We start from the raw sequence: 25,278 nt of genomic DNA on the forward strand, positions 1-25,278 counted from the left end.
TTAACAGATCCATCACTGTGTTCCATAGTGGAAGCATCACTCCTCCAAACCACTAGAGCTCATAGTTTCATTTATGCGAAGCAGCGATTTAGCTGGTGGATCATTAATGATAACAGGGGACAGATCCATCCCTATCTCCCCCCCCCAGACCCAAAAATTCTGGGTCTCATAAACTATTGGAGAAACAGTAATGAACACTAGTTCCAGATTTAGAGCATATAACAGATTCTTGAGGCAATTATTCCATCCTTCTAAAGTATTGTCAACAAGCTTTTCCCTAACTGAGTTTTAAAAAGCCTATTCCAGGGCCGGCCACGTGGCTTAGCGGTTAAGTGCGTGCGCTCTGCTACTGGCGGCCCGGGTTCGGGATCCCGGGTGCGCACTGACGCACTGCTTCTCTGGCCATGCTGAGGCCACGTCCCACATACATCAACTAGAAGGATGTGCAACTATGACATACAACTATCTACTGGGGCTTTGGGGGATAAAAAAAAAAGGAGGAGGATTGGCAATAGATGTTAGCTCAGAGCCGGTCTTCCTCAGCAAAAAGAGGAGGATTAGCATGGATGTTAGCTCAGGGCTGATCTTCCACACACACACAAAAATAATAAAAACAAAACAAAATGAAACAAAAAGCCTATTCCAATGTTCCAGGCACACTTTTTGAATTTCTGAATACTAGATGAATTTTCCTCTACCACTGTCTTTCAGGAACACCCCAAGGCAGGATTGCAGTGGTGCAAATGTCCACTTTTGTGTGGTGCCAGCATATCATGCAGAATCATCTGAAGATAAGGCCCCAATGCTTTCTTCCATATTCATGTTGTCATAGGGAAACCTTATGAGGCTACAAGTTCAGGCTGTGAAAGTGAAAGCAATGCAACAAGAGTATGGACCAAGCATCTGGACCACTTGCTCAGGAACAGGAGTGCTGTTGACTGCTGTGCATGCCTAATGTTCTGGATTGGTGAGATAGAGAACAGCCAGGGCATGATGGGAAGTGTAGGTTGCTTAGTAACTTAGTAGCCTGTTGTCAATCATTCAGTCTCTATTAGGGCCCATTAAAAAGTCAGAAGCTGTTTCTCAAATGGTGAAGAGTTATCTGCAGAGGAAGCTATTGCTTTGCTTTAAAATCCTAAAGGTCTGATCTGTAATCCACTCTAGGCGCTTATCCAAATTTCTGAACAACCCTTATCTGCAAATACTCTTCAAGGACAATCATATATGCTGGGTCATGTGACCCAACTAGCACAGCAGCTGGCATGGCAGACTGGACTTGTTAGAGTTTTCTCTTGTTTTGAAATCCGTTCAAAATGGAGAACTCTTCGGGAAACTTCGTAAATGTTTGGAATAACTTGCCTAAAGTTGGTATATACTGCCCTCAAAGTCAAGAGGCCCACTGAATTTTGTTACAGATGAGGCAGGACTTGAGAAACACTGCCTTACTTTGGTTTTATTTTAGTATTGTTAATTCCAGAGGGCATTTTAATTATGTGCAAACAAGGCCTGGTAGTCAATTTCAAGATGCAACTTTTCTGTGTAGTTTCAAGGAAATTCCAGCCATTAAAAGTGGTACAAGGGACCTGGCATTTGCCTTGATGACTTGTTTTGATTCTTGAGAGGAATAACTTGCTAGTGATTCTCCAGAGTCTGAGTCCCCAGGGCTAAAGAGTGGAATGTAAGAGCCTCGGGCCCCAGTTATACTCAGCTCACAGAGAAACAGGAGGATGGTGGCCTGTTTCTCTGGAGCAGGTAAGTTTATTCAAGTTTTCATGAAACAGTTAAAATATTACATTATTTTCATGATATAGTAACTTGGGTCTACTTTTATTTTTCTTTTTATGTTAAGTCACTGTGTATACTATCCAATTCTGAGTCCAATAATATTAAAGAAAAAAGTTAATACTCACGGAAATATTTGGCTTCATGTCTATTGACAGTCATTTGATGAAGAACAGAATAAACTTTTCCCCTGGAAATGAATATTTATCCATATCTCTTTATGTGCATCTTAAATTGGTATATAAGCTTTCACAAGAATGAGAATTAGTTCTGAGAGAATTCTTACCTGATAAATCTTGAGACTCTTAAGAGATATCTATATAATGTCTAGGCTGTAACAGAAGTTAACCCTTAGACTATAAACCCTAGTAAAGTGCACACTACACTCAGAGGTCAAAAGAAGCTATTTTCCTCCTCAACCCTCAGCAGCTCAGCTATTCAATGCGAGATGTAGCCTTTACCGAAAAAAGGTGCTTAAATTGGACTGATATATTCTTTTCCTAGATTTCTCTTTATTTTACTTTATTCTTGGAATAAAAGCATATTCTCTTGAAGATGTTAGTTGATTTTTGTGTACAGGTAAAATAGAGTAGCAATATGTGTTGTTCTGAGGCAAACATTTCACATTTTTCACAAACTCCATCACTATTTTAAGCATTTATGTGCAAACATTTCCTATCAGTTATGTGCATGTTATGATACTAGCTAATGTGTGGACGTACACACTAAAATATGATAAGTATTTCTTATGGAAACACAAATTGCAATGGAAATGCAAAGATGTTTCAGAGACTCAGCTTGGTTTGCTGTATCCATAGCAGTTATCTCCATGAGGCTCGTTCTACATGGACAAAATTAACACCAATAACTCTTCTCATTTTCTTTTGTCTACCATAGAAAGTCATGGCATGTTTGTCACTCACCTCCGTAAATCTTCTCTTTTGCAGAAACAACTCTCCTCCCCCACCCTCTCCCTTTAAAGGCAATGTGGAGATGGTTGTAAGAAATCTGAGTGTGGAGACAACCTTTGTCCTCTTGGGTTTCACAGATTACCCAGAGCTTCAGATTCCTCTCTTCATGCTGTTTCTGATCATGTATGTTATCACTGTGGTAGGAAATCTTGGGATGATAATAATCATCAAGGTTAACCCAAAGTTTCACACTCCCATGTACTTTTTCCTTAGTCACCTTTCTTTTGTTGATTTTTGTTACTCCTCCATCATTACTCCCAAACTGCTTGAGAACTTGGTCGTGGCTGATAAAAGCATCTTCTACTCTAGCTGCATGCTGCAGTACTTCCTGTTCTGCACTGCTGTGGTGACCGAGTCCTTCTTGCTGGCAGTGATGGCCTATGACCGCTTTGTGGCCATCTGTAATCCTCTGCTTTATACGGTGGCCATGTCACAGAGGCTCTGTGCCCTGCTGGTGGCTGGGTCGTATCTCTGGGGTATGTTTGGCCCCTTGGTACTCCTTTGCTATGCTCTCCAGCTAGACTTTTCTGGGCATAACATAATCAACCACTTTTTCTGTGAATACACTGCTCTCATTGCTGTCTCGAGCTCTGACATACACATCCCCCACCTGCTGCTCTTTGGTTTTGCCACCTTCAATGAGGTGAGTACACTACTCATCATCCTTGCTTCATACATATTGATTTTTGTGACTGTCTTAAACATCCGTTCTGCCAGCGGGCATCGCAAAGCCTTCTCCACCTGTGCTTCCCACCTGACCGCCATCACCATCTTCCATGGGACTATCCTTTCCCTCTACTGTGTGCCCAACTCCAAAAACTCTTGGCAAACCGTCAAAGTGGCCTCTGTATTTTACACAGTGGTCAACCCCATGTTGAATCCTCTGATCTACAGCCTGAGGAATAAAGATGTGAAGGATGTCTTCCAGAAATTAATGGACACAAAAGGCCCATTTCCCTGAACCAATCTCCAAGGATGTTTTTAATCCTAGGAATAATGGGAACAGAGCTTTCTAAAACCTAGAGCATATATTTGCATGAGATTTTTTTGGTGACTGTGATGTTAGTATATTGTGAATTGGTAAACTGAAATCCCTTGAAGTTATTTGTGTTGTATATCACTGAAGCATAGTGTCTTTGTTGGGAGATATGGATGGACATGCTGTGTGATAAAAGGGGGAATGATCCTTTTCTGACACCTCCATTCCTTGGGTTCTGTGAATTCTATGAAAGCACAGTCTTCTGCTTTCTAACAGTCAGCTTATGCTGAGAAGTACATTGGGCAATGACAGTTACATCTAGATGATGACACAGAGGTTCAAGAAACTAGCCTCGAATTGACAGAAATGGCTAATTTAAGAGAGGAACTCAACCTTGTTGACTCTAAATCTAGTGCTTTTTCACTATAGTTCCTCTGAGGCTATTAGTCTGAAAGGTCACAGGAATTAGTTTTGTCCTTCAGAAAGGATAATCTCCGGAGTCGTTGCAATATTCCTAGATTATCTTTGGATATTATTACTCAAAAGGCTGCATTCCCAGTATTATCAGGTCTGGAAATCTCTACAAGCATTACCTAGTCTAGTTCCTATGTTTTAGGACCAGGATAAATGGAATATACATTTTATCTGGGAATATTGAGGAATAATGTTACAACATTTCCGTTCTAATGTTTATATGAATGCCAAAACAAGTACGAACATCTGGTAACAAACATCCTAAAAATTAAAGCAAATTATAGTAGGAAGGCTAACCCTATAGAATTTGAATAAACTTAATGTCCTTATTATTAAAACAGTGTCATTTGGAATGAATAGATAACCATTTGAGAAGGAAGATAAAATTACATCTCTTTATTTCACACACGCTCTTTTGGTGTGTGAAATAAGGAAGAGATGTAATTCAAAACAAATTTAAAACTTAGATTATATGAATACACAAAGCTTCCTGGCAAAATAACAGATAGGAAATTAGGGATTGGCCCTGTGGCTTAGCGGTTAAGTGTGTGTGCTCCACTACTGGCGGCCTGGGTTCGGATCCCGGGTGTGCACTGATGCACCCCTTGTCCAGCCATGCTGAGGCGGTGCCCCACATACAGCAACTAGCAGGATGTGCAACTATGACATACAACTATCTACTGGGGCTTTGGGGAGATAAGGGGGGGAGATAATGGTGGAGGATTGGCAATAGATGTTAGCTCAGGGGCGGTCTCCCTCAGCAAAAAGAGGAGGATTGGCAGGGATGTTAGCTCAGGGCTGATCTTCCTCATAAAAAAAAAAAATTAATTAATTAATTAATTTAAACGACAAATGAAAAGCTGAGGAAAAGTCACTACTTATGTTACACATAGTGGAGGAGAACATGAATACCCTCTATAAAAATATACACAGGATATAATTAACGTTCTATACAAAAGAAGACAAATAGCCCTTAAATACGTGAAGAGTTGTTCAGTCTAACTCATAATAATAGGAATACAAATGAAAACTGCCTTGAGCTGTACTTTCTCACCTTTCAGAGCGGCAGAAATCCAAAAGTATAATGATATGTCCTTCAGTGAAGCTGCAGGGAAACGGACATTTTGATACATTGAGGGCAGGAAGGTAACACGTTACATGTGATTTGAAGTACGAGCAAATTTACATACGCATTTATCCTCTTTCAAAGCATTCTCAGTTCTAGGAATCTACCCCAGAGATAGAGTGGCAAAAATATGTATAAATAACATATTCCAAACATTATTTATAATAAGAACAGACTGGATAAAATCCAGTATGAAGGTGGTTTATTAAACTACGGGTCACGATAAAGAAGTACACAGCTGTGCAAATGGAAAGAGGAAGGTTTCTGTGTATTGCTACGGAGTGGCCTCCAGAAAATTTTCTTAAGTGAGTAAAGACAAGATGCAGGAATGTTGTATAGCACCATAAACTGTTGAGGGAAGACGGAAAGGTGAAGCAAACACTAGTAAAGATAGGAAGAGACGAAAGACAACTTTTAGGAATGTACATTATAATATCGCTCTGCTTTAGGGGAATATTTTATATTTTACATAGTATAATAGACATATTTATGTCCAAAAGTAAACAAAAACATCTCTAATTTGAAAACAAATAAAAACAAATGAATCTATAATGTTGGACACATGCTCATAAAGTAAAACATTTTCGATGAAGGACTTGAAGCACAGAATTTTTAGTGTACATCCTCGTTATGCAATGTTTATTTTAGTATAAAACAGATAGTAATTATTGAAATGTCAATGAAACTCAAGTTGTAAGCATAAAAGAAGAGTTACAGCTCTAAAGTAACAGAAGGTAAGTAAAAAACTTTTCATCTTAATTTGAAATAGAAATTTATTTTGAAACAATTTTTCTCTCTTAAAAATAGTACCATTCATAATGATAACGGAATAGCAATGAACATCCCTATTCTCAAAATTTTCTCTGAAAGGAAATCTTTGCTCTCTAGCAGACCAGAGTTTTTTGGAGGAATAGCTGTTTTGAAGTCTGAGGTAGAAAATGTAATGGGCCTTGAGCAACTTAATTCCCAGAAAGCAAGAATGCTATGAACAGCTAGCTGGATCATTTCAAAGAGACTCAGGACGCAATTTGAAATGGCTCCCACTGGCTTATGATCAACATAAAAATGAATATTGACGGCAATTCATTTAAAAGCATCAAATATACTTACATCTAAAAATTTAAATCTAGATACTAAAAAAGAAAAATAATACATCACTGGTTACTATTAATAGTTGCTGGGGGTATCAAGTCATTACTCTGAAAATTGGTAAAAAAAAAAGAGTTAAATAGTTATTCTCTTTCCTTTAAGATTTGTATTTCAGGGTTACCTAATAGTTTACGAGGGGAAATTCAGAACAAATAAAAGCAGAATAGGGATGGAATTAGAAAATCACAATTTTAAAACTCCTAATAAAAACCTGGATCCAGGCGATGACTCAGTAGCTATTAAAGTCATTGAGTGGAAAGCTGGTGGGAAATGTTAAAAGGAAGCAACCCAGCTGACGCCCCCTGCATCCACGGACCAGCCTAAGCAGCGCTACACGCCGGACGGCCAGTCAGCACGTGAGCACAACCTGCCGTGACGGGCAGGAGTCAGCCCACCCACGAAGAGCTCTCGCCCGAAAGAAACGGAAGAGAGAGCCTGAGCTAGTAAAGCTTCCCGATGTGAGTATCAGGTTAAAAGAATTGGTGCGGGAACAAGTCGTTATGACAAATAAAGCAATAAGCCAAATACAGAACAGGCAGCATTCTACAAATGCTCCAATTTTTCCAAAAAATCACCTGAACACACATACATGTACACACACACACACACACACACACACGGAACTGTTACATACTACACAGAACATAATGTTACATAATACACGGAATTGTTACATAATAAAAAAATTTAGTTATAACAACCAAATTTGATTCTTCATTCAAACTAACTGTAAAAATATATCTTTGAGACAACTTGGGAAATTTAAACATGGGTTTGGTATTAAATTATATAAGAATATGTTACTGTTTTTCTTAGGTGGAATTTCGGCATGAGTGTTTATTCAAATGTTTATTTTATCGATGGTTACATTTTTTATAAACTCCTATTAATGACTTAGTTCTGTAAGCAAGTGGATTGATAGAGAAATATAATATCCTATAAATATAATTATATTTTAAAGGACTCAAATTTATAGGATTGGAAGTCAGGGACTCACTGTCCCTAAAATGTCTTGACCCGTCAGGACAAAGAACACCACACACAGTCTTGCTTTCCAGGCTGCACACAGCACTTTCGGCCAACAATATATTTGGGAAAGGAAAAAATCAGTGTAGTGAGCAGTTCTTGTAGTCCCTTGTTTTGAGGCTTGTAGAATTGGCTGAAGTACTTTTTGTTTCCTTGAATAGCTTCAAAAGAATTAAAGTTTTAAAATTACATTGACAAACCAATTTCAGTTTTATCATCCCAGATTATTTCTGCAGACCTGAAATTACTTAATGATAATTTCTTAATGAAAATGTACTGCAAAAACACTCAACTAATGTCTTCCCATATTTTCTTATTGTTCTAAAAAATACCAACATAGTGGCATGAACACAGCTTTAAATGACCACCCATAGATATACCCAGATAGGCTTCCTTCTTTTTCTTTGTGTCATAAATAGTATCTGCCTGAAATATCCAAGTTACATTTTTGCAAAAGAGATTTAGAAAGCACAGAACATCACCACAAACTGTAGAATCATTTAGATGCATAAAAAAAGCTGACTATTTATTTCAAAATCAGTTGTGTTTGCTGTTCCCTTTACCTCAAACTCAACACTCTTCTCCTGGTTATTTGCACAATTTGGCTTCTCACTTCATAATGGTCCATGATCAAATACCATCTCATTATGGTCTTCTCTGACCTCCCTATTTAAAATGACACCTTCGATTATATATTTTTTGCATTTATAATTACTGGAAAATGATTACATATTTATTTGGTTTTTTGCATTCCCCATTAAATATAAATTTATTGACAAAGGGACATTCTTTCCCCTTTTCCCCAGTACCTAAGATAACACATAGCTCAGAGTAAACATGTAATAACTATTTATTGAATGAATGAATGAGTAATTATGTATCCTCATTATGTACTCAACCTTCTTTCCCTGATTTCTGCCTAGAGATAGAAAATTCAGCAGAGTGGACATTTGTTTTTGTTTTGTTTTATTTTGACTGCCTAGTTTCAGTAATCACTTCTAAAGTATCTTATTGTTCTTTGTGAAGTGTCTTCTCTCTGAACTGAAATTCCTCATAGTTCTGGTAAGTTTGGCTCTATTCCCAGTTCCTTGGAAGCTCATATTTATCATTCAATAAGGATTCTTGCTACACTTTATGCTAGTCACTGATCTAGGAGCTTAGAACATATCAGTGAATACATTCTATGCTTTTCTGGAACTTTTATTCTAGGAGGAAGAAACAAACGATATATAAGAAATGCAATAAACAAGGATTAAAACTATATTTGAATGACGTCAAGTACTTTAAACACTAAATTGGGTAGTGAAGTAGCCTTTACAGTATAATAGTGTGTTCATGGAAGGTTTTATTGAAAAGGTGCGTTTGAGCAAAAACTCAAGGGAAAGTATTTCAGGGTAGAGAAAAAAACTGGTAGAAAAGACCATAAGGAAGGAATGTGCTACATTTTTTGAGAAACAAAAAGCAAGGAACAAAAGCAAAGAGGTAAGACTAGCTAGAGAGAGAGTAGTAGAATAGCTCAGAGACTTAAAAGGGACTAGATAATTTTCCCAACTTATATTTAACTTTTTAAATATTTCTGCTTTAAGTCTCAAGGATCACGATGACCTAAAAGATGGATCTTCACACTTCTCCAATATGGTGAGAGTGGATGGTGTGGAGGAAAAGGGTTATGCTTGGCATATAGTAGTCACTCAATTAATACTTGATAATGATGACTTTTATAGTTACATGGTTCTGATAATTGTAGGAAGGTATGGGAGTACTCAAGGAGTTGGAGGGAGTGACTTTATAAATTTTTATCTGAAATGCCCCTCACGCTGCTCCAGGTTTCCTAGTACACAAGAATTACATCAGAGAAAGATGATTAATTTTAATTGCTTATTTAATACCCTCAAGAGAATGGGGCAATAGGTGGTTTCTAGGGTTCGTGTCCCAAAGGTACTGACTATGTCTGTAAGAACACATGCATAACTCCCAACCAGGAGATGTCCTCCCTTTGCCATCAGCAGGTTTTAAGATTCTAGAGACAGATTGATATTAATTTCAATGTGGGGTATGTAGAAAACAATGTGAGATCTAGACCATGAGATTTAGATCTAGACAGTTCTGGAGAAATATTTAGGCACCACCAAAGTTACATATCTGAACGTACAAGAAAGAGAACAGGTACTTATTCTACAGAGCTGTGTGTTAGACGGCCTGGCTCAGCTGAGCTCCTCACTAACAGCCCGTGAACAGCAGGTACCGGTGTGTGTGTGGGGAGAGAAGAGCTCTGAGAATTTGAGGGAATGTGCATTGTCCTGATTCTATAAATTTTTGGAAGTGGAATCAAGGTAGAATAGACAAATATTTGAATAAAATGAAAGAAGCAGAGATTGAATAGACTCTAAAGTGAAAAACAATTAAACAGGACCAGCTTTAATTAAGAGTATAAAGCAGGAAACAAGAGTATAAAACAGGATCCTGAGAGCAAAAATTACAACAAAATGGGGAAACGAATTATAAGAAAGAAGATTTCAGCTGTTATATTTTCTATACAGCATTTGGGACACAAGAGCCATTATGTTAAATATAATATTAGTTTAAAATGAATTCTTAGGGCTGGCCCCGTGGCATAGCGGTTAAGTGCATGCATTCCTCTGCTGGCGGCCCCCGGTTCGGATCCCTTGGCGTGCACCGATGCACCACCTGTCAAGCCATGCTGTGATGGCATCCCACATAAAGTGGAGGAAGTTCACCAGGATTTTACCTCAGGGCCAGTCTTCCTCAGCAAAAAGAGGCGGATTGGCATGGATGTTAGCTCAGGGCTGATCTTCCTCCCCCACCAAAAAAAAAAAAGAATTATTGAATACCCTGGCTAAATTAAATATTGTATAAGAAAAAGGTCTGATAATTAGAATGTCTGGCTTTGTGATGGATTGTCTTTTGATGTTGTCTTTAAAACTCAAATTTATGGGTATAGGAACAGATTGGGCCCTTGTGTGTCTGAGTTTTGCATATGATCTGATTTTTATTGATGAGCCATCTGAAATGTATTTCTTGTGTTGTGAGATCAGAGATAATCTTACCAGAAAGGATAGAAAAAGAGTTTTCTAGGATGATAAGATCTTAGACGTGCTGGCCACCATTTTGAGAAATATAATTCTTTTGCATTACTATTTTCTCAGGAAATGTCTTTATAGTGCAGTACTACCTCCAATTTCCAATCCCTCTCCCTCTCAGGGAATAGAGGACAGAATGAATATTCTATATGTCTTGAAAGGAGAGTAGAAAAAGAAAAAGAGAGAGAAAGACCTAGGAAAGGGAAGTTTCTAAGTCAGAGTCTTCACTATGGTTAGTTAATTCCTGGGAGAGAAAATTTACCTAAATCCCATTCTCATTTCATCTTGATGCTGCTTTCTGGTATAGCTCTGTGGCATATACACTGTCATTGGCCTATTTCCCATAGTTTTAGAGTCTCTAATTTGTCAATTAAAGGTATGATGATTTAATAAAGGAAATACGTTAGTGTCTAGAGTAGAGCGTGGAGTAGAGTCTGGTGTAAAAAAGTGGATCCAGGGCTGGGAGTCTGGGGCTCTGGGATCTAGTCACAGATGTGTAGATTGGTCCTTATTTGCATGTCATTGCAAAAGCCAAGATTCTCCAGCTTCTGTTTTGTCACCTTTAGAATAAGGAAGTAGACTAGATTATCTTTATCATCTGTTCCAATTTTATTATTCCTCATGCAATGAGGAAGGATTGACATTTGGGACTTCCTGAGCTGAGGAGCATACTCTCTGAAAAAAATTAATTAAGATTAATTTTACTGAGTCAGAGAAAAAAAACGAAGGTTAATTTGCTATATGGAATTAACAGCAAAGGCACAAATGTAAAGCATGAGGGGTGTTCATTCTTAATGTCACAGTGTGAACGTGTAATGCAAAAATTAATTTGTTTAGAAATTTCACATTTTATTACTGATTATAGGGCTGACATAATCAGTCATCGTGTTATGCTAGGCTTATCTTTTGTGAACTTACAATGTTCAAGGAGAGCTGAAAGTGTTATGGGAGGACTGGATTTAAAATAACCATAAATCCCTAGATTTCATATTCTTATTTGCAAATATTAAAAATTACTACTGAGAACTAAAATAGTAATTCAATAATTGTATTAACTTAAAGAAAAATTTTAAATAGTTATGTTTTAAAATTTTAGATATTTAGTATATCTTGCATTAAAAATACATAGAGAAATTCTGAAAGAGATATTTTGCTTCATCTTCCTGTCTTGGGGAGGGGTAGTTAACCATCTTCTTACATCCTCACTCTCCTTAATATTTTTGCTTCCAGGACTGATTCAGATTCTAAGAAACAGCAACCATGTTACGGTCAGAGAGAAATAAAACTGCGGCCACGTTCACTCTCTTGGGCTTCTCAGATTTCCCAGAACTGCAAATCCCCCTCTTCTTGATTTTTCTGGCCATCTACAGTGTCACTGTTGTAGGGAATATTGGGATGATTGTAATAATCAGAATTAACCCCAAACTGCACACCCCTATGTACGTTTTTCTCAGCCACCTCTCATTTGTGGATTTCTGCCTTTCCTCCAGCGTTACTCCTAAGACCCTGGTGAACCTAGTTGCGGAAGACAGAACCATTTCACTTTCAGGATGTGTAGTACAATTCTTTTTCTTTTGTACCTTTGCAGTGACTGAATTCTTTTTATTAGCTGTGATGGCCTATGACCGCTTTGTGGCCATTCGTAACCCTCTGCTCTACACAGTTGCCATGTCCCAGAAACTCTGTGCCATGCTAATGGGTGGATCTTATGCATGGGGAGTAGCTTGTTCCTTGATACTCACATGCTCTGCTATCAAATTATCATTTCAGGGTTTCAACACAATTAATCATTTCTTCTGTGAATTCTCCTCATTGCTGTCCCTCTCTTGCTCTGATACTTATGTCAATCAGTTGCTCCTTTTCATTTCTGCCACCTTTAATGTGGTCAGCACACTACTCATCATTCTCATGTCTTATGTATTTATCATTGTCACCATCCTCAAGATGCGTTCAGCCAGTGGGCGCCGCAAAGCCTTCTCCACCTGTGCCTCCCACCTGACTGCCATCACCATCTTCCACGGCACCATCCTCTTCCTCTACTGTGTTCCCAACTCCAAAAACTCCAGGCACACAGTCAAGGTGGCCTCTGTGTTTTACGCAGTAGTGATCCCCATGTTGAATCCTCTGATCTACAGTCTGAGAAATAAGGATGTCAAGGATACAGTCAGCAAAATAATGAAAACAAATTTTCATATTGAATGCATGCATTGGTAAACGTTTGCTTCAGTTTTAGCAGAACACCTTTCTGATTTTTGAATAAACTGTGTATCAAGAGTTCATTTTCAAAAATCACTTTAGATTTTCAAAAAGAAAGAACATGAAATTTAGGTTAGAGAGACTATATCTGGCTCTGATTGTATAAACCAGAGAAGATCAATTATCTTGACTCCATCTTTATTTACAAAAATGATATAATATGATTTAGTTCAAAAAGTGGTGTGTGGAACAAAAGAAAATGTAGACAATATATCTGGTATATTGCATATGTGCAGTAAATGTTACTTCTGTTCCCCTTCCTTCTCTGAAAACTGATAGGTTGTAGGTGCTAAAAAAAAATTTTATATTTTATATTTAGTGAAATAGATGACAGGAAAAGATATAGTTTCACTTTCCAGAACCTCACAATTCAGCGTTGTTAGTAAATATCACAATAGGGTTGGTGGGGAGAGATAGTGCAAATCATTTGTAGCTCTCAGTGCTTCATAACTGCAGGCTTCTTTTACTTGGCCCTGAAGGGTAAGTTTTTAAGACAAATAAAAGAGAAAGACAGTAGTTTTATTCAGGAGTAGAGAGCATGAACAATGTTCAAGAGGCAAGTACATATAATTAAGTCAATGACTCAAAACATATTTTGAGCTACTATTTTATGCCATATGCATACAAAGTATCTTGTTAGATACTCAAAGGAATGAAAACTTGCATAAATTTTAGCAATTATTCTAAATTATCTTAGGAAAGAGTTCCAGTGTGTGGGATGAAAGGATTTACAAGAATTTTAGGAATATTAGCTTGTTTCTTGAAATAGTGAGAGCAAAAAAAAATAAAATATATTCATGTTCTATGCTTTATGCTTCCTTTCTGTCACTGACCAGTCAGTGTAAATATATTATTAATTCATATGGTAGCTTGACCAAGGGTATACATCTATTTTCTTCCTTGGGACTCTCTAGGCAGTCTTCATCAAATAATTGAACAGATTCGTTGCAAGTATTGAGAACAAGGTGCTTTCCTTAGACTTTAATGTTGCTTTAAATTAACCCTTATATTTAATTATATCTAAACAAAGAAAAAATCAACCTTAGATTACTGTGTATATGAGGGAGGATTGATTTTTCCTCTAACAACTGTAATGCCTATTATAAGATGCCCTCGCAGACACAAGTTTCTAACTTGGAAAATTTATAACATCATATTGATCTTTTATTTTATCTCTTCTATCATGAGTTTTGCTCGAATTATTTATACATGTTTTCCCTATTATACTCTTTGTGTCTGAATGAACTTCCAAGTTTAGTCAATAAAATATTGAGAAAACAAATTCTAGGTGTTTTTGTGAAGGTAAAATGAAAACTGGGCAACAATTTGATATTGGCTTAATGAAGTCATTTGAAATGATTATATGGTTTTAAACTTAAAATGATAAATTAATATCACCTTTTTTTCTGGTTAATATTTGGATATGTAATGGCAACCAACATTGTTTTATATATTCACAAATAAACTGTCTCCTTCTACACATTGTCATTTACTTGATATTCAACTGAAATAGAACAATCATGTATAAGTAGCAGAAAAGTTATATTGGTCTTGATTGGAATCAGTGATGAATAATCCATTCTCAGAGAATAAATCTATGTTTCTGTTCTATCTTGGCAAAGGATGACTAAATTTTTGTGAAGTCAGAGACAAAACCCCTTTACTTGTTTTTCTGAGGAAATGGAGATACATATTGTTTAAGTGCTCTGATCATTGTTTTAAAATTAATGGGTGACATACTCAAGACAACAATTGGAGACTTCAATCCTACAGGCCTTAAGACTTTTCATTAAACACTGATGTAAAATTTCATACTCTTTCATTTTCTAACTTTAGACTTCGCATTATCTTTGGTAACTTCTACAGCTGCTGTAGAACATGATTTTTGTTAGTGTGATTCAATCTTCATTAACTCAGGTGCTTCTTAAAGAAATCAATTTTTAAAAATCTATACAGATGTTAGAATTTTCAATCGACTTCAAAAATAACTCAACATAAATTTAATTGAAAAATAAAAATCTAATATCCAGTGCACACCAAGGTTATCTTATGTTCATAATAATTAATTTGAAATATAGAAAGCATCAGATTTCATACCATTTCTTTTATCCCTGAACTTATATTTAAAATCACTTACTCTCCAGAATAATATCCCTTAAAAATTATGCTAGTATATTATTTTGCAACAAAAACACATGTAAATTGACCTATTTCCTTTGTTAATAAAGTTTTAAGTGATTTTTATCTACACTGAATTATCATTATAATGATCATTACCTTACTTCTATTCAATAACTTAAATGTTACACATTTTTGTAAAATTTTCAAAGATAAACTATATAATGTCATTAGAAATGCATCTTGATATTGATTGAGATGATTTTATTTTTATTTTTTATTTCAATTGGTAAAACTATCCATGGATGAATATTTCTGTTGCTGGAATAATACAGATTTCAGCATACTTAAATTTGGTTGTATTATGAAAAGAAGGATGGGAACACAACAGTGATTTTTTTGTAGTAGGAATATCACTCAGTACTTTTTAACATCGCGGACATATTAAGTCAAAAACCTCATGAGCCCTTATCATTAATGGTTATTTGAGTAATTTACTAAATATAATTATATGCATTTCGTTTCTCATTTAAGGTGCATCTGGTAATCTAGTTTTAAAATGAAGCTGATGTGCAGTTATTGGAGAAATTCACTTTCTTACTTTCTTAGAAGTTTATAAAAAAGGCTTTGGTATGATTTATTAAATGGCAATTTTTAAAAATGTGTTATAATTTCACTTAGTTAAATCTTTCTTAAGCCTATATTATTAGTCTTCTGGTTTAAGTATTGGAGGTAGCAAGCTAGAAAGAGATTTGCTCCCAACATTGCAGCACAAAAAGCTAGATATTCTGCAAATTTTAAACATTTTTGGAACCCACTGGTTAGCTGGGGTCACTAGGCCAGCAACTAACACAAACCTAGAGTTACCAGTGACAGCATTCCATTTATTGTTAGAGGAGGCGGAAGAATGAGGAGAGAGAGCCTCTCTGGGTACATGTGCAAAGGGAAGACTTAAAGTTTAAAGTGGATTATACATTGAAAATATATTATAAGCCAACTCTCATCCTACATGTACGGTAACACCAGAGTAGTTTGAAGCTCGTGGTGCACTGAGGGGGCCACAGTGTTAACAACACTGAAGCCCAGCTCAACTCCAACACTTAATGTTAAGCAAAAAAAGTGAGTTAATTTCCCGGCAAAAGTACCATTTACTTCAGTCTCTGTTGTCCTACAAGTGATGTACGTTCTTAAGCAAAAATTACATGGCAACACAAATAAGCAGAAGAAAGCAACCCACTGTAAAAAAGATAAGATATTAACAGAATTAAGTTCAGATGTAACCTAGACATTAGAAACAGCAGACAGGCAACCTAAAATAAATAGAGTTCCTATGGGCTCTATTGAAAAGGTAGACAACACGAATGAATAGACGGGGGGTTTCAGTGAAGTCATGGAAACTATAAAACTGAATCAAATAAAAATGCTAGAAAAACATTTTAAAAAATAGAGATAAAGGATATTTTAAAGGGTACAACTATAGCTTCAACATAGATGAGGACAGAATTAGTGAAATTAAAGATAGATCAATAGAAAACACCCAAAATTACACACACACACACACAAAGAGTGAAGAAAATAAACATTTAAGAGCTGGGTAACAATATCAAATAGTAAAAGTAACTATAATTTGAAACTCAGATGTAAAAGAGAAGAAGGTAAGGGCCAAGGGAATATGTGAGGAGACAATGGCTAAGAAATTTCTTAAATTAACAAAGGACACCAAACCCAGATCCAAGAAGCTCAGATAACACAAAGCAGAAAGAGAACACACACACACACACCCCACAGAAGAAAAGAAAGTAAAAGAGAAAATGTTGATTGCAAGAACCATTACATATTGAGCAGAGCTTTTCAACCTCAGGAATACTGACATTTTTCACTGGATAATTTGTGTTGTGGGGCACCGCCCTGTGCATTGTAGGCTGTTTAGCAGTGTCCAGGGCCTCCACACACTAGATGCCAGCAGTACTCCCTTGTAGTTGTGATAATCAGAGATATTCCAGGCATGGTCAAGTGTCCCCTGTGTGTTTGTTGGAGGGAGGAGGGCAGAATTGGGGACAAACCCAAATCTACTTTAGAAAAACTAGTCTAAAGGAAAAAAAGATGAGCATTACAGCAGATTTCTTTTCAAAAAAATGTGAAAATCAGAAAAAATGTACAGAAAATGGAAAATGTTAAAAGGGAAACAACAAAAAATCAGTCACTCCAGAATGATATACAAATGAAAATATCTTTCAAAAGGGAAAGAAAAAACAACTTTTTTGGGAGTAACAAAAACTGAGAGAATGTATTACATGTAGGCATGTACTACCAGAAATATTAAAATAAGTTATTCAGGGAGAAGGAAAATACCACCAGACAGAAAATCAAAGCTACACAAAGCAATCACACTGGTAATTCCTTAATGAATAAATGTATTTTGTTGCATATTGTTAGTTGTTCTAAAAGACAGACTGTCTGAAGGAAAAAATAGCAATGAAATGGCATTTATAGTCTGTAAAAGTAAAATATATAACAATAACGTGAAGGATAAGAGAGGACTTAGAAATTTACTGTTTTATGATTCGTAGAAGACCTATGATTTATTTAAAAAATTTATGGTAAACTCTTAGAAAACCATTATAGTTTTTAAAAAAGTAAAATAATAAATCAATAGAGGAGAAAAAATAAATAGAATCATAGAAAAATTCTTTCAATAGAAGACAAAAAAGGGAAAGTAATAAGGGACACATTAAACAGATAGAGACAAGGTATAAAGATGGTAGATTTAATTCAGCCATATGAGTAATTACATTAACTATAAATAGTCTGGACATCCAAATTAAAAATGGAGATTGTCATATTGGACATATAACAAAATAAATCTCTGCTCTATGCAAAGAAATCTTCTTAATTATAAAGACGTATTGAGTTAAATATAAAAAATAAAAAATATCTCATGCATGGATATATTAATATAAATCAAAGTAAAACAAAACAAGAACAAAAATAGAACAAAACAAAATCTCAACAGGATTTTTACCTTAATTGACAAGCTGATTCTAAATTGTATACTATAGGAACTAGAAAAGACAATGTAGAAAGTTACAAAATCATTGGAAGATTTTCATTACCTGATTTCAATACTCACTATAAAGCTAAAATAACTAAGACAATGTGGTATTAAAAATATAAACATTTAGATCAATGGAACAGAATAGAGGATCCAAACACACACACACACCTAAATGATCAAATTATTTTCCACAAAGGTACATAAATTTGTAAAATGGAGAAAAGATAGTTTCTTTAATAAAAGATGCTAGATCATTTAAATATCTGTATGCAAAAAATGAACTTCAATTCATAAATCACACCATATAAAATAATTAACTCAAATGAGCATAGAACTAAATAATATCACATTTATAAAACTTCCAGAAGAAAATATAAGAAAAATTCTTTGTAATTTCACATTGGGCAAATATTTCTTACATACGAATTCCAAATCATGATCAATAAAAGAAAAATGATGTGAGATGTCATCAAAATTAAATACTTTGCTGTTCAACAGCCACTATTGAAAGAATGAAAAGACTAGACACATAATGGAAGAAACTCTTTCCAAGTACACGTCTCATAAAGGATTTGTATCCAGGATATAGAAAAAATTGTCAAAATTAAACAGCACACTTATAAATAAACCAAAGGCCAAAGAAGAAAGCACAGGAGAAGTTATAGAAAATTTTTAATAGAGTAAAAACAGAAACACAATCTATAAAATTTAAAAATATGTTTCTAAAGTGCTTAGAGGGAAATTTAGGGCTTTAAATACCAATATTAGAAAAGAAGAAATGTCTCAAAACTAGAACCTTAGCTTCCACATTTAGAAACTAGAAAAAAGAATGATGAACTGAAAAGATCAAAAAATAAAAGGAAGGATATAATAAAGACTGGAGCATACACGAATAATAGAAAGATGAAAAACAATAGAGAAAAACAAAGAGTTTGAATTTTGAAAAATCAAATTGACAAAAATTTTATCTAGAATCACTAAGAAAAAAAGACACAATATAAATTAACATAATCAGGAGAGATATTGACCTTGAAGAAATTAAAATGACTAAAGTGAATATTATAAACAACATATGTGAACATTAGTCAACTTAGATGATATGGACAAAATCCTAAAAAGACAAAATTAACAAAACTGACAAAAGAAGAAATAGAAAATCTGAAGAGACATAAAACAAGTACATAAACTGGATTTTTACTTAAAGGATTCTCTTTTCCTACCAATATCTAGACACAGATAGCTTCATTGGTTAATTTTACTAAACATCTATGTAAACATTATACCAAGCCTTTTTTTATTTTAATTTTATTTATTTATTTATTTATTTTTTTCCCCAAAGCCCCAGTAGATAGTTGTATGTCACAGCTGCACATCCTTCTAGTTGCTGTACGTGGGGCGCAGCCTCAGCATGGCCGGAGAAGCGGTGCGTTGGGTGCGCGCCTGGGATCCGAACCCAGGCCGCCAGCAGCAGAGCGCACACACTTAACCACTAAGCCACAGGGCCGGCCCCATACCAAGTCTTGATTAACTCATGTCAAAAATAGAAGAGGAGATCCTCTTTCCAACTCATGTTATTAAGCCAGCATTACCCTGATAACAAAGTCAAAAAGGAAACACAAGGAAAGAAAAAACAACACAATATCTCTCACGGTTGTAGATACAAAATTCTCAGCAAAAGTATTAACAAAATAAATCCAATAATACATATAAAATGATAATAAATTATGCCTAAGTGAGATCTATCCCAGAATGCAAGGTGGGTTTAACATATGAAAAGTAATTAATGTAACACATCATTTATAGAAAATAAAAGACAAAGACCATTTGGCCACCTCAATAAATGCAGAAAAGTATTTAACACAATCCAACATCCATTTAAGATAAAAATTCTCAAAAAAGTAGAAATAGAGAAAATTACTTCAACCTACCAAACTTGCTTCTAGCATCACACTTAATGGTTAGGGAGTGAGCGATTTATCCCTAAAGTAAAAAACAATGCACATGTCCACTCTCAGTACTGACGATGGATAGATAGAGAGAGAGAGAGAGAGAGAGAAAGATAGATAGAAAGATAGATAGATGATAGATAGATTAATAAATCAGTCAGTCCTCTGGATTTGAAGTAAAACTCATTTTATTCACAGACCATATGATCTTTTAAGTAGAAAATCCTAACCATTCTACATAACCCACACAAAAACCACTGGAGTAGTTGAGTTTGTCACAGTCACAAGGTACAAAATCAATATACAAAAACAATTTTAGTTCTATATAGTAGCAAAATAATATCTGAACATGCAATTAAGAAAACAATGTGATTCATGATGACATAAAAAATACTTAGAAATAAATTTAATGAAAGAAGAACAGTCCTTAATACTGAAAATTACAAAACATGGTAGTTGGTACTGGCGTAAGGTAGACAAATATATCAATATAATAGAATTGATGATCCAAAATAAACACATTAATGCTTGATCGATTTTTGACAAAGTTACCAGGGCTACTTATTGGGAAAGGACAATCTTGTCAGTAAATGGTGAAAAGTAGTTGACTATTTGTATGTAAAAAAGATGAACTAAAACCTAAACTTCACACCAAACACAAACATTAATAACTCAAAATGGATCATAGGTCTAAAGTTAAAAAAAAAAAAGTACCAATTATATATCTGATGAAATTTTTATACCAATAATATACAAAGAAGACTTACAACTAGAGTACAGTCATGCACCACATAAGGACGTTTCGGTCAATGATGGACTCCTTACACAGAGGTGGTCCCATAAGGTTAGTACCATATAGCCTAGGTGTGTAGTAGGCTATACCATCTAGGTTTGTGTAAGTGCGCTCTATAGTGTTTGCACAATGACAAAATCACCTAATGACACATCTCTCAGAACTTACCCCCATTGTTAAGTGACACATGACCGTATAGAAAGTCAAATGCAATTATTAAAATAGGCAAAATATTTGAATAGACGTCTCAGCAAAGAAGATGTAATCTGAAAGGAATATTATGAGACGGAAAGAGGTAGAAAGACATGCTATGAGTTTAAGGTGCCTTGTTTGAGGAATAAAAAAATCAAAGACAGTCTTAAGAACAGCAATATTCCAAGTTATTCCTTTTTTTGACCAACAGGTTTCTACTCATGGGGTTAATACACCAAATATGAGTTGGTGGGAGCTTTTCTTTTCTTTTGTTAATTGTGAGAGATGATGTGGGAATGGAGAAGCTCAGCCTTGGATGCGGTCTCTGGCACATCAATTTTAGGAACATATTGTATGGTGGTTGAGAATATAAACATTGATTTACTTGAAACTACTTTTCCTTGAAAAGTCTTTGTGTGCACCCAATGATACACAGAGACAAGGAGAACACGGCGGCCTAGACTGATGTTATAAAGTCAGAAGAAGAACACACCCAGAACAGATCATTGAAATGATCCCATTTGATGGCTTCCAGCATTAGACACGCATTAGGAAAATACAGCCTAAGAGCTGGTTCTGGGTCTGTTCTTTTCCCTATTCAGTCATTTAAGTAGGAAAAACTAGAGAGCAGCGTGGGGCCTTTTCCTGCAATTTATTGTGACTTTGTCCAAGTTACAACTCAGTGTCTGTGCTGCCATCATTTCCTTTGTAAGATAAGAGTAAAAGCAGAATTCTTCTCTTGGCTTGTTATCATGAAAATTAAATAAGTTAATACTTGTATAATATTTAGAATAGGTTGTAACACATAACAAGTGTCTAATAAGTATAATCTATCATATAGTTTTCTGACCAGTATGTTTATTTTCTTCCTAGTGTTTGAAGGAATTCTGGTGTGGCTTTAGTCACTGTGACTTGAAAGAATTTAGGGGATTTTGTAATATTAAAGAAAGAGAGAATTCATAAGAAACATTCATGATGTTTCAGAATGGCAATATGAGATGGGACTCTCACATATGACACCAAGATGCAGTATTATAACGCACTATGACATCTGGAAGAAGGCATGTTTGGTTTTAAACAATTATTTCACAAATTGGGGTATTCAAAAAAATTCCTGATGATATTCCACAGGGAGTATTATCTGTGTCTTATATCACATGTAGTATTCATTTAATTTTAGCTTATTTTTATACTATAGACATTAATAACTGACTTGGAACTTGAGGACCATTCCCCAAGAGCTTAAATGACAGTATAAATCCCTCACTGTTACTGTACACATTCTAATGTCTTCAGCACCAGGGAGGAAATGTCTTTCTCGGGTATGTTAGCTAGGACTAGTCCCTGGTTACTTGAAAATGAAAATGAATATATTTTCCCAGCAAACAATTATTTGAAAGATATGTCTACCTCACCTGGCTTCTAATTAGAGAATGTTTTAACAGAACGCATATTCCTGTGCATTTACTAGTTAAAATGCTTTTGTCTTTTAGTATTGAGAAGCTGTTGATGGTGAAATTAGAACAATTTCCTCTGTAACATCAAACATTGATGTGTATGAAATACAGAGTAAACAAAATGATAAGTGTGTGTGTCTCTCTCCTTCTCTTTCTACCTCTTTCCACACTAATTTCTGCCATGGAATCTAGAATTTATGACAATGAGCTCACTCATTGTCACCCTAACTCTGAGAGTTGAATTAATGCCTCTGAGCTGGTCATGGGGAGTCAGGACATGTGAACTATCTCTGCTCAGTACATGAGGTGAATTCTTCTGGGTTTACCATAAACTAGTTTCTTATTATCAGCCTAGAACATCAGGAAGAAAATTTCTCAAGTTGATTTTTCTGCTTTAACTCTGAAGTGGTCAAATAACTCAGTGTTTTGCTTCAGGTAAGTAACTAAAGGAAAGTGATATTTCTACTTCTTTAAAATTAGTTCAGGATACGGAGAAAACATCAGATTATGTTTCCAGTCCAGAATCTCTTCACTCAGTTTCATTGTACGTGTGTATATGAAGGCATGGGTACATCCCTCCTGCTGTCTAGGAAAGAAGGCAGAGATTAAAATTCCTCACTTTCCATTTGCCTTTGCCCTAGACAGGGCTGAGTGGTACATCCCACTTATATGGAATATACAACGTGACCACTTCCCCCAACCAACAATTTGAAAGAATTTGGGAAAGTTTCACTTATCTCCTTTTTAATGTGAATAAAGGATTTATCTCTATAAGGTTGTAGCCAAATCAAAGTGATAATACATGATGTCTCTATCATATGTGTTCATACCTCTACATGTGCATCTTCATTTACATCCACATGTATACATCAAGTGTACTATTCAGTATCCTTTTTTTTTAAAATTAACCATCTCTAAAATATAATTTCAAATAGCGTGATCATTTTCTACCCTAGATCTGATGCACCATAGTTTAAAAATTGCTCTATTTTTGACAATTAATTTTCCCATCATTCATATAAACAATGCTTTAATGTGGCTTAGGACATACTTTTTCACAATTTTATCAGTGTAATTAAATATTTATTATAATAGGTTATTAAAAATAAAATTTCTCATAAAAAATATCATATAGCTTTTACTGTTGTCAGGGTTAAGACTTTGGATATATGGAGCCACTAATCTCAAAAAAATTGGTCACAGTCCCCAACAAGGGAGTTGTACAGGACCTCCTCACCTGCTGCAAATTTATGCAACTCATAAACTGAACTAAAAAAATAATAGTGTACACTATAGAGGATCATAATAGCTGTTACCCTACTTGAACAGAACTTACTACACTTTTCAGGGAGCAGAGTTTACCTCCATGAGGCTTAAAATCATTGAATCTATTTCAAATTCCAACAAAACACCTAATTTAATTCATCAACCCAATTTAGTGTGGTAGATAACACTTGGGAATCGTATGAGTTTCTGCTGATGCTTAATTTTGATCAGTGGGATGCATTGAGACATTGAACATTTTGAATTATTTGACAACTGCGTTTTAAATACACTGTGTTTGATATCAATGTTATATTTTTCCAAAGTCAATATTAATGTGTTGTTTTCTCTCTTGTTCTCTTTTCAGAAGAAATACAAAATTTATCATTTGATTTCCCATCCTGATAATGGTGGAAATGGGGGAGGAGAACTGTACCCTTGTGACAGAGTTCATTCTTCTTGGTTTATCAGATGTCCCTGAGCTGAGAGTCTTTCTCTCTCTTCTGTTCCTTTTCATCTATGGAGTCACAGTTTTGGGCAACCTGGGCATGATTGCACTGATTCAGGTCAGCTCTCGACTTCACACCCCCATGTACTTTTTCCTCAGCCACTTGTCCTTTGTGGATTTCTGCTATTCCACAGTCATCGTGCCAAAGATGCTGTCCAACATCTTAAACAAGGAAAAAGCCATCTCCTTCCTGGGATGCATGGTGCAATTCTACTTGTTTTGCACATGTGCAGTCACTGAGGTCTTCCTGCTGGCTGTGATGGCTTATGACCGCTTCTTGGCCATCTGCAGCCCACTGCTGTACATGGTCTCCATGTCCCGGAAACTTTGTATGGTGCTTGTTTCTGGCTGCTACCTCTGTGGAACTGGGTGTTCTCTGGTTCACTTGTGTTTGGCTCTTGATATCCGGTCCTATAGGTCAAATGTAGTCAACCACTTCTTTTGTGATTTGCCCCCTCTCTTTACTCTTGCTTGTTATGACATCTCTATTAATGAACTCATGGTGTTCATTGTGGCCACTTTCAATGAGATTGTTACCATCATGATCATCCTCACCTCCTACTTGCTTATTCTCATCACCATCCTGAGGATGCACTCTGCAGAGGGAAGGCACAAAGCCTTTTCTACCTGTGCCTCCCACCTCACAGCCATTGTTGTCTTGCAGGGAACAATACTTTCCATTTATTGCAGACCCAGTTTAAGCAACAATAGGGATACTGACAAAGTCGCCTCGGTGTTCTACACTGTAGTGATTCCCATGCTGAACCCCCTGATCTATAGCCTGAGGAACAAGGACGTGAAAGAAGCTCTCAAGAAAGTGTTGGGATCCAAATTGCCTTTTGAAAAGCTGTTTTCTTAGATAGACTCAAGGTTTCATTAGAGACATTTAAAGAGGGGCTTGTTCTGGGTGGATGTGAATGAAAAGCAAAATAGAGAAGTATTTTTTGAGCTAGGAGACAATGCATGCTTTTTTGTTTTCCATTGCCTATCTTGTTAAGACAAATCTTATCCCTTTTATTGGAAAATTCAATGCGTCTGCTACCCTTGATCCCTAATTGCCTCGAATGGGTTTTTGAAGTGAT

The 25,278-nt window shown here is 35.7% G+C and overlaps 3 protein-coding genes across 3 annotated transcripts; all 3 read left to right on the top strand.

The window, feature by feature from the left end:
* Positions 1–2,775: 2,775 nt before the first annotated feature.
* LOC131395398 (olfactory receptor 5D14-like) lies at positions 2,776–3,714 on the top strand. The gene has a single exon (XM_058527288.1). The coding sequence runs from the start codon at positions 2,776–2,778 to the stop codon at positions 3,712–3,714; it is 939 nt and encodes a 312-aa protein (XP_058383271.1).
* Positions 3,715–11,868: 8,154 nt separating this feature from the next.
* LOC131395399 (olfactory receptor 5D18-like) lies at positions 11,869–12,822 on the top strand. Its single transcript, XM_058527289.1, has one exon. It carries the CDS (start codon positions 11,869–11,871, stop codon positions 12,820–12,822), a length of 954 nt encoding a protein of 317 aa, XP_058383272.1.
* Positions 12,823–24,104: 11,282 nt separating this feature from the next.
* On the top strand, positions 24,105–25,055 carry LOC131395722 (olfactory receptor 5L1-like). The gene has a single exon (XM_058527561.1). The coding sequence runs from the start codon at positions 24,105–24,107 to the stop codon at positions 25,053–25,055; it is 951 nt and encodes a 316-aa protein (XP_058383544.1).
* Positions 25,056–25,278: the final 223 nt, after the last annotated feature.

The sequence above is a fragment of the Diceros bicornis genome, chromosome 31 (genome assembly GCF_020826845.1).
Source record: "Diceros bicornis minor isolate mBicDic1 chromosome 31, mDicBic1.mat.cur, whole genome shotgun sequence".
NCBI lineage: Eukaryota > Metazoa > Chordata > Mammalia > Perissodactyla > Rhinocerotidae > Diceros > Diceros bicornis.

Coding starts and splice junctions, on each gene's coding strand:
- LOC131395399 (XM_058527289.1), top strand. CDS start 11,869: ATGTTACGGTCAGAGAGAAATAAAACTGCGGCCACGTTCACTCTCTTG.
- LOC131395722 (XM_058527561.1), top strand. CDS start 24,105: ATGGGGGAGGAGAACTGTACCCTTGTGACAGAGTTCATTCTTCTTGGT.
- LOC131395398 (XM_058527288.1), top strand. CDS start 2,776: ATGGTTGTAAGAAATCTGAGTGTGGAGACAACCTTTGTCCTCTTGGGT.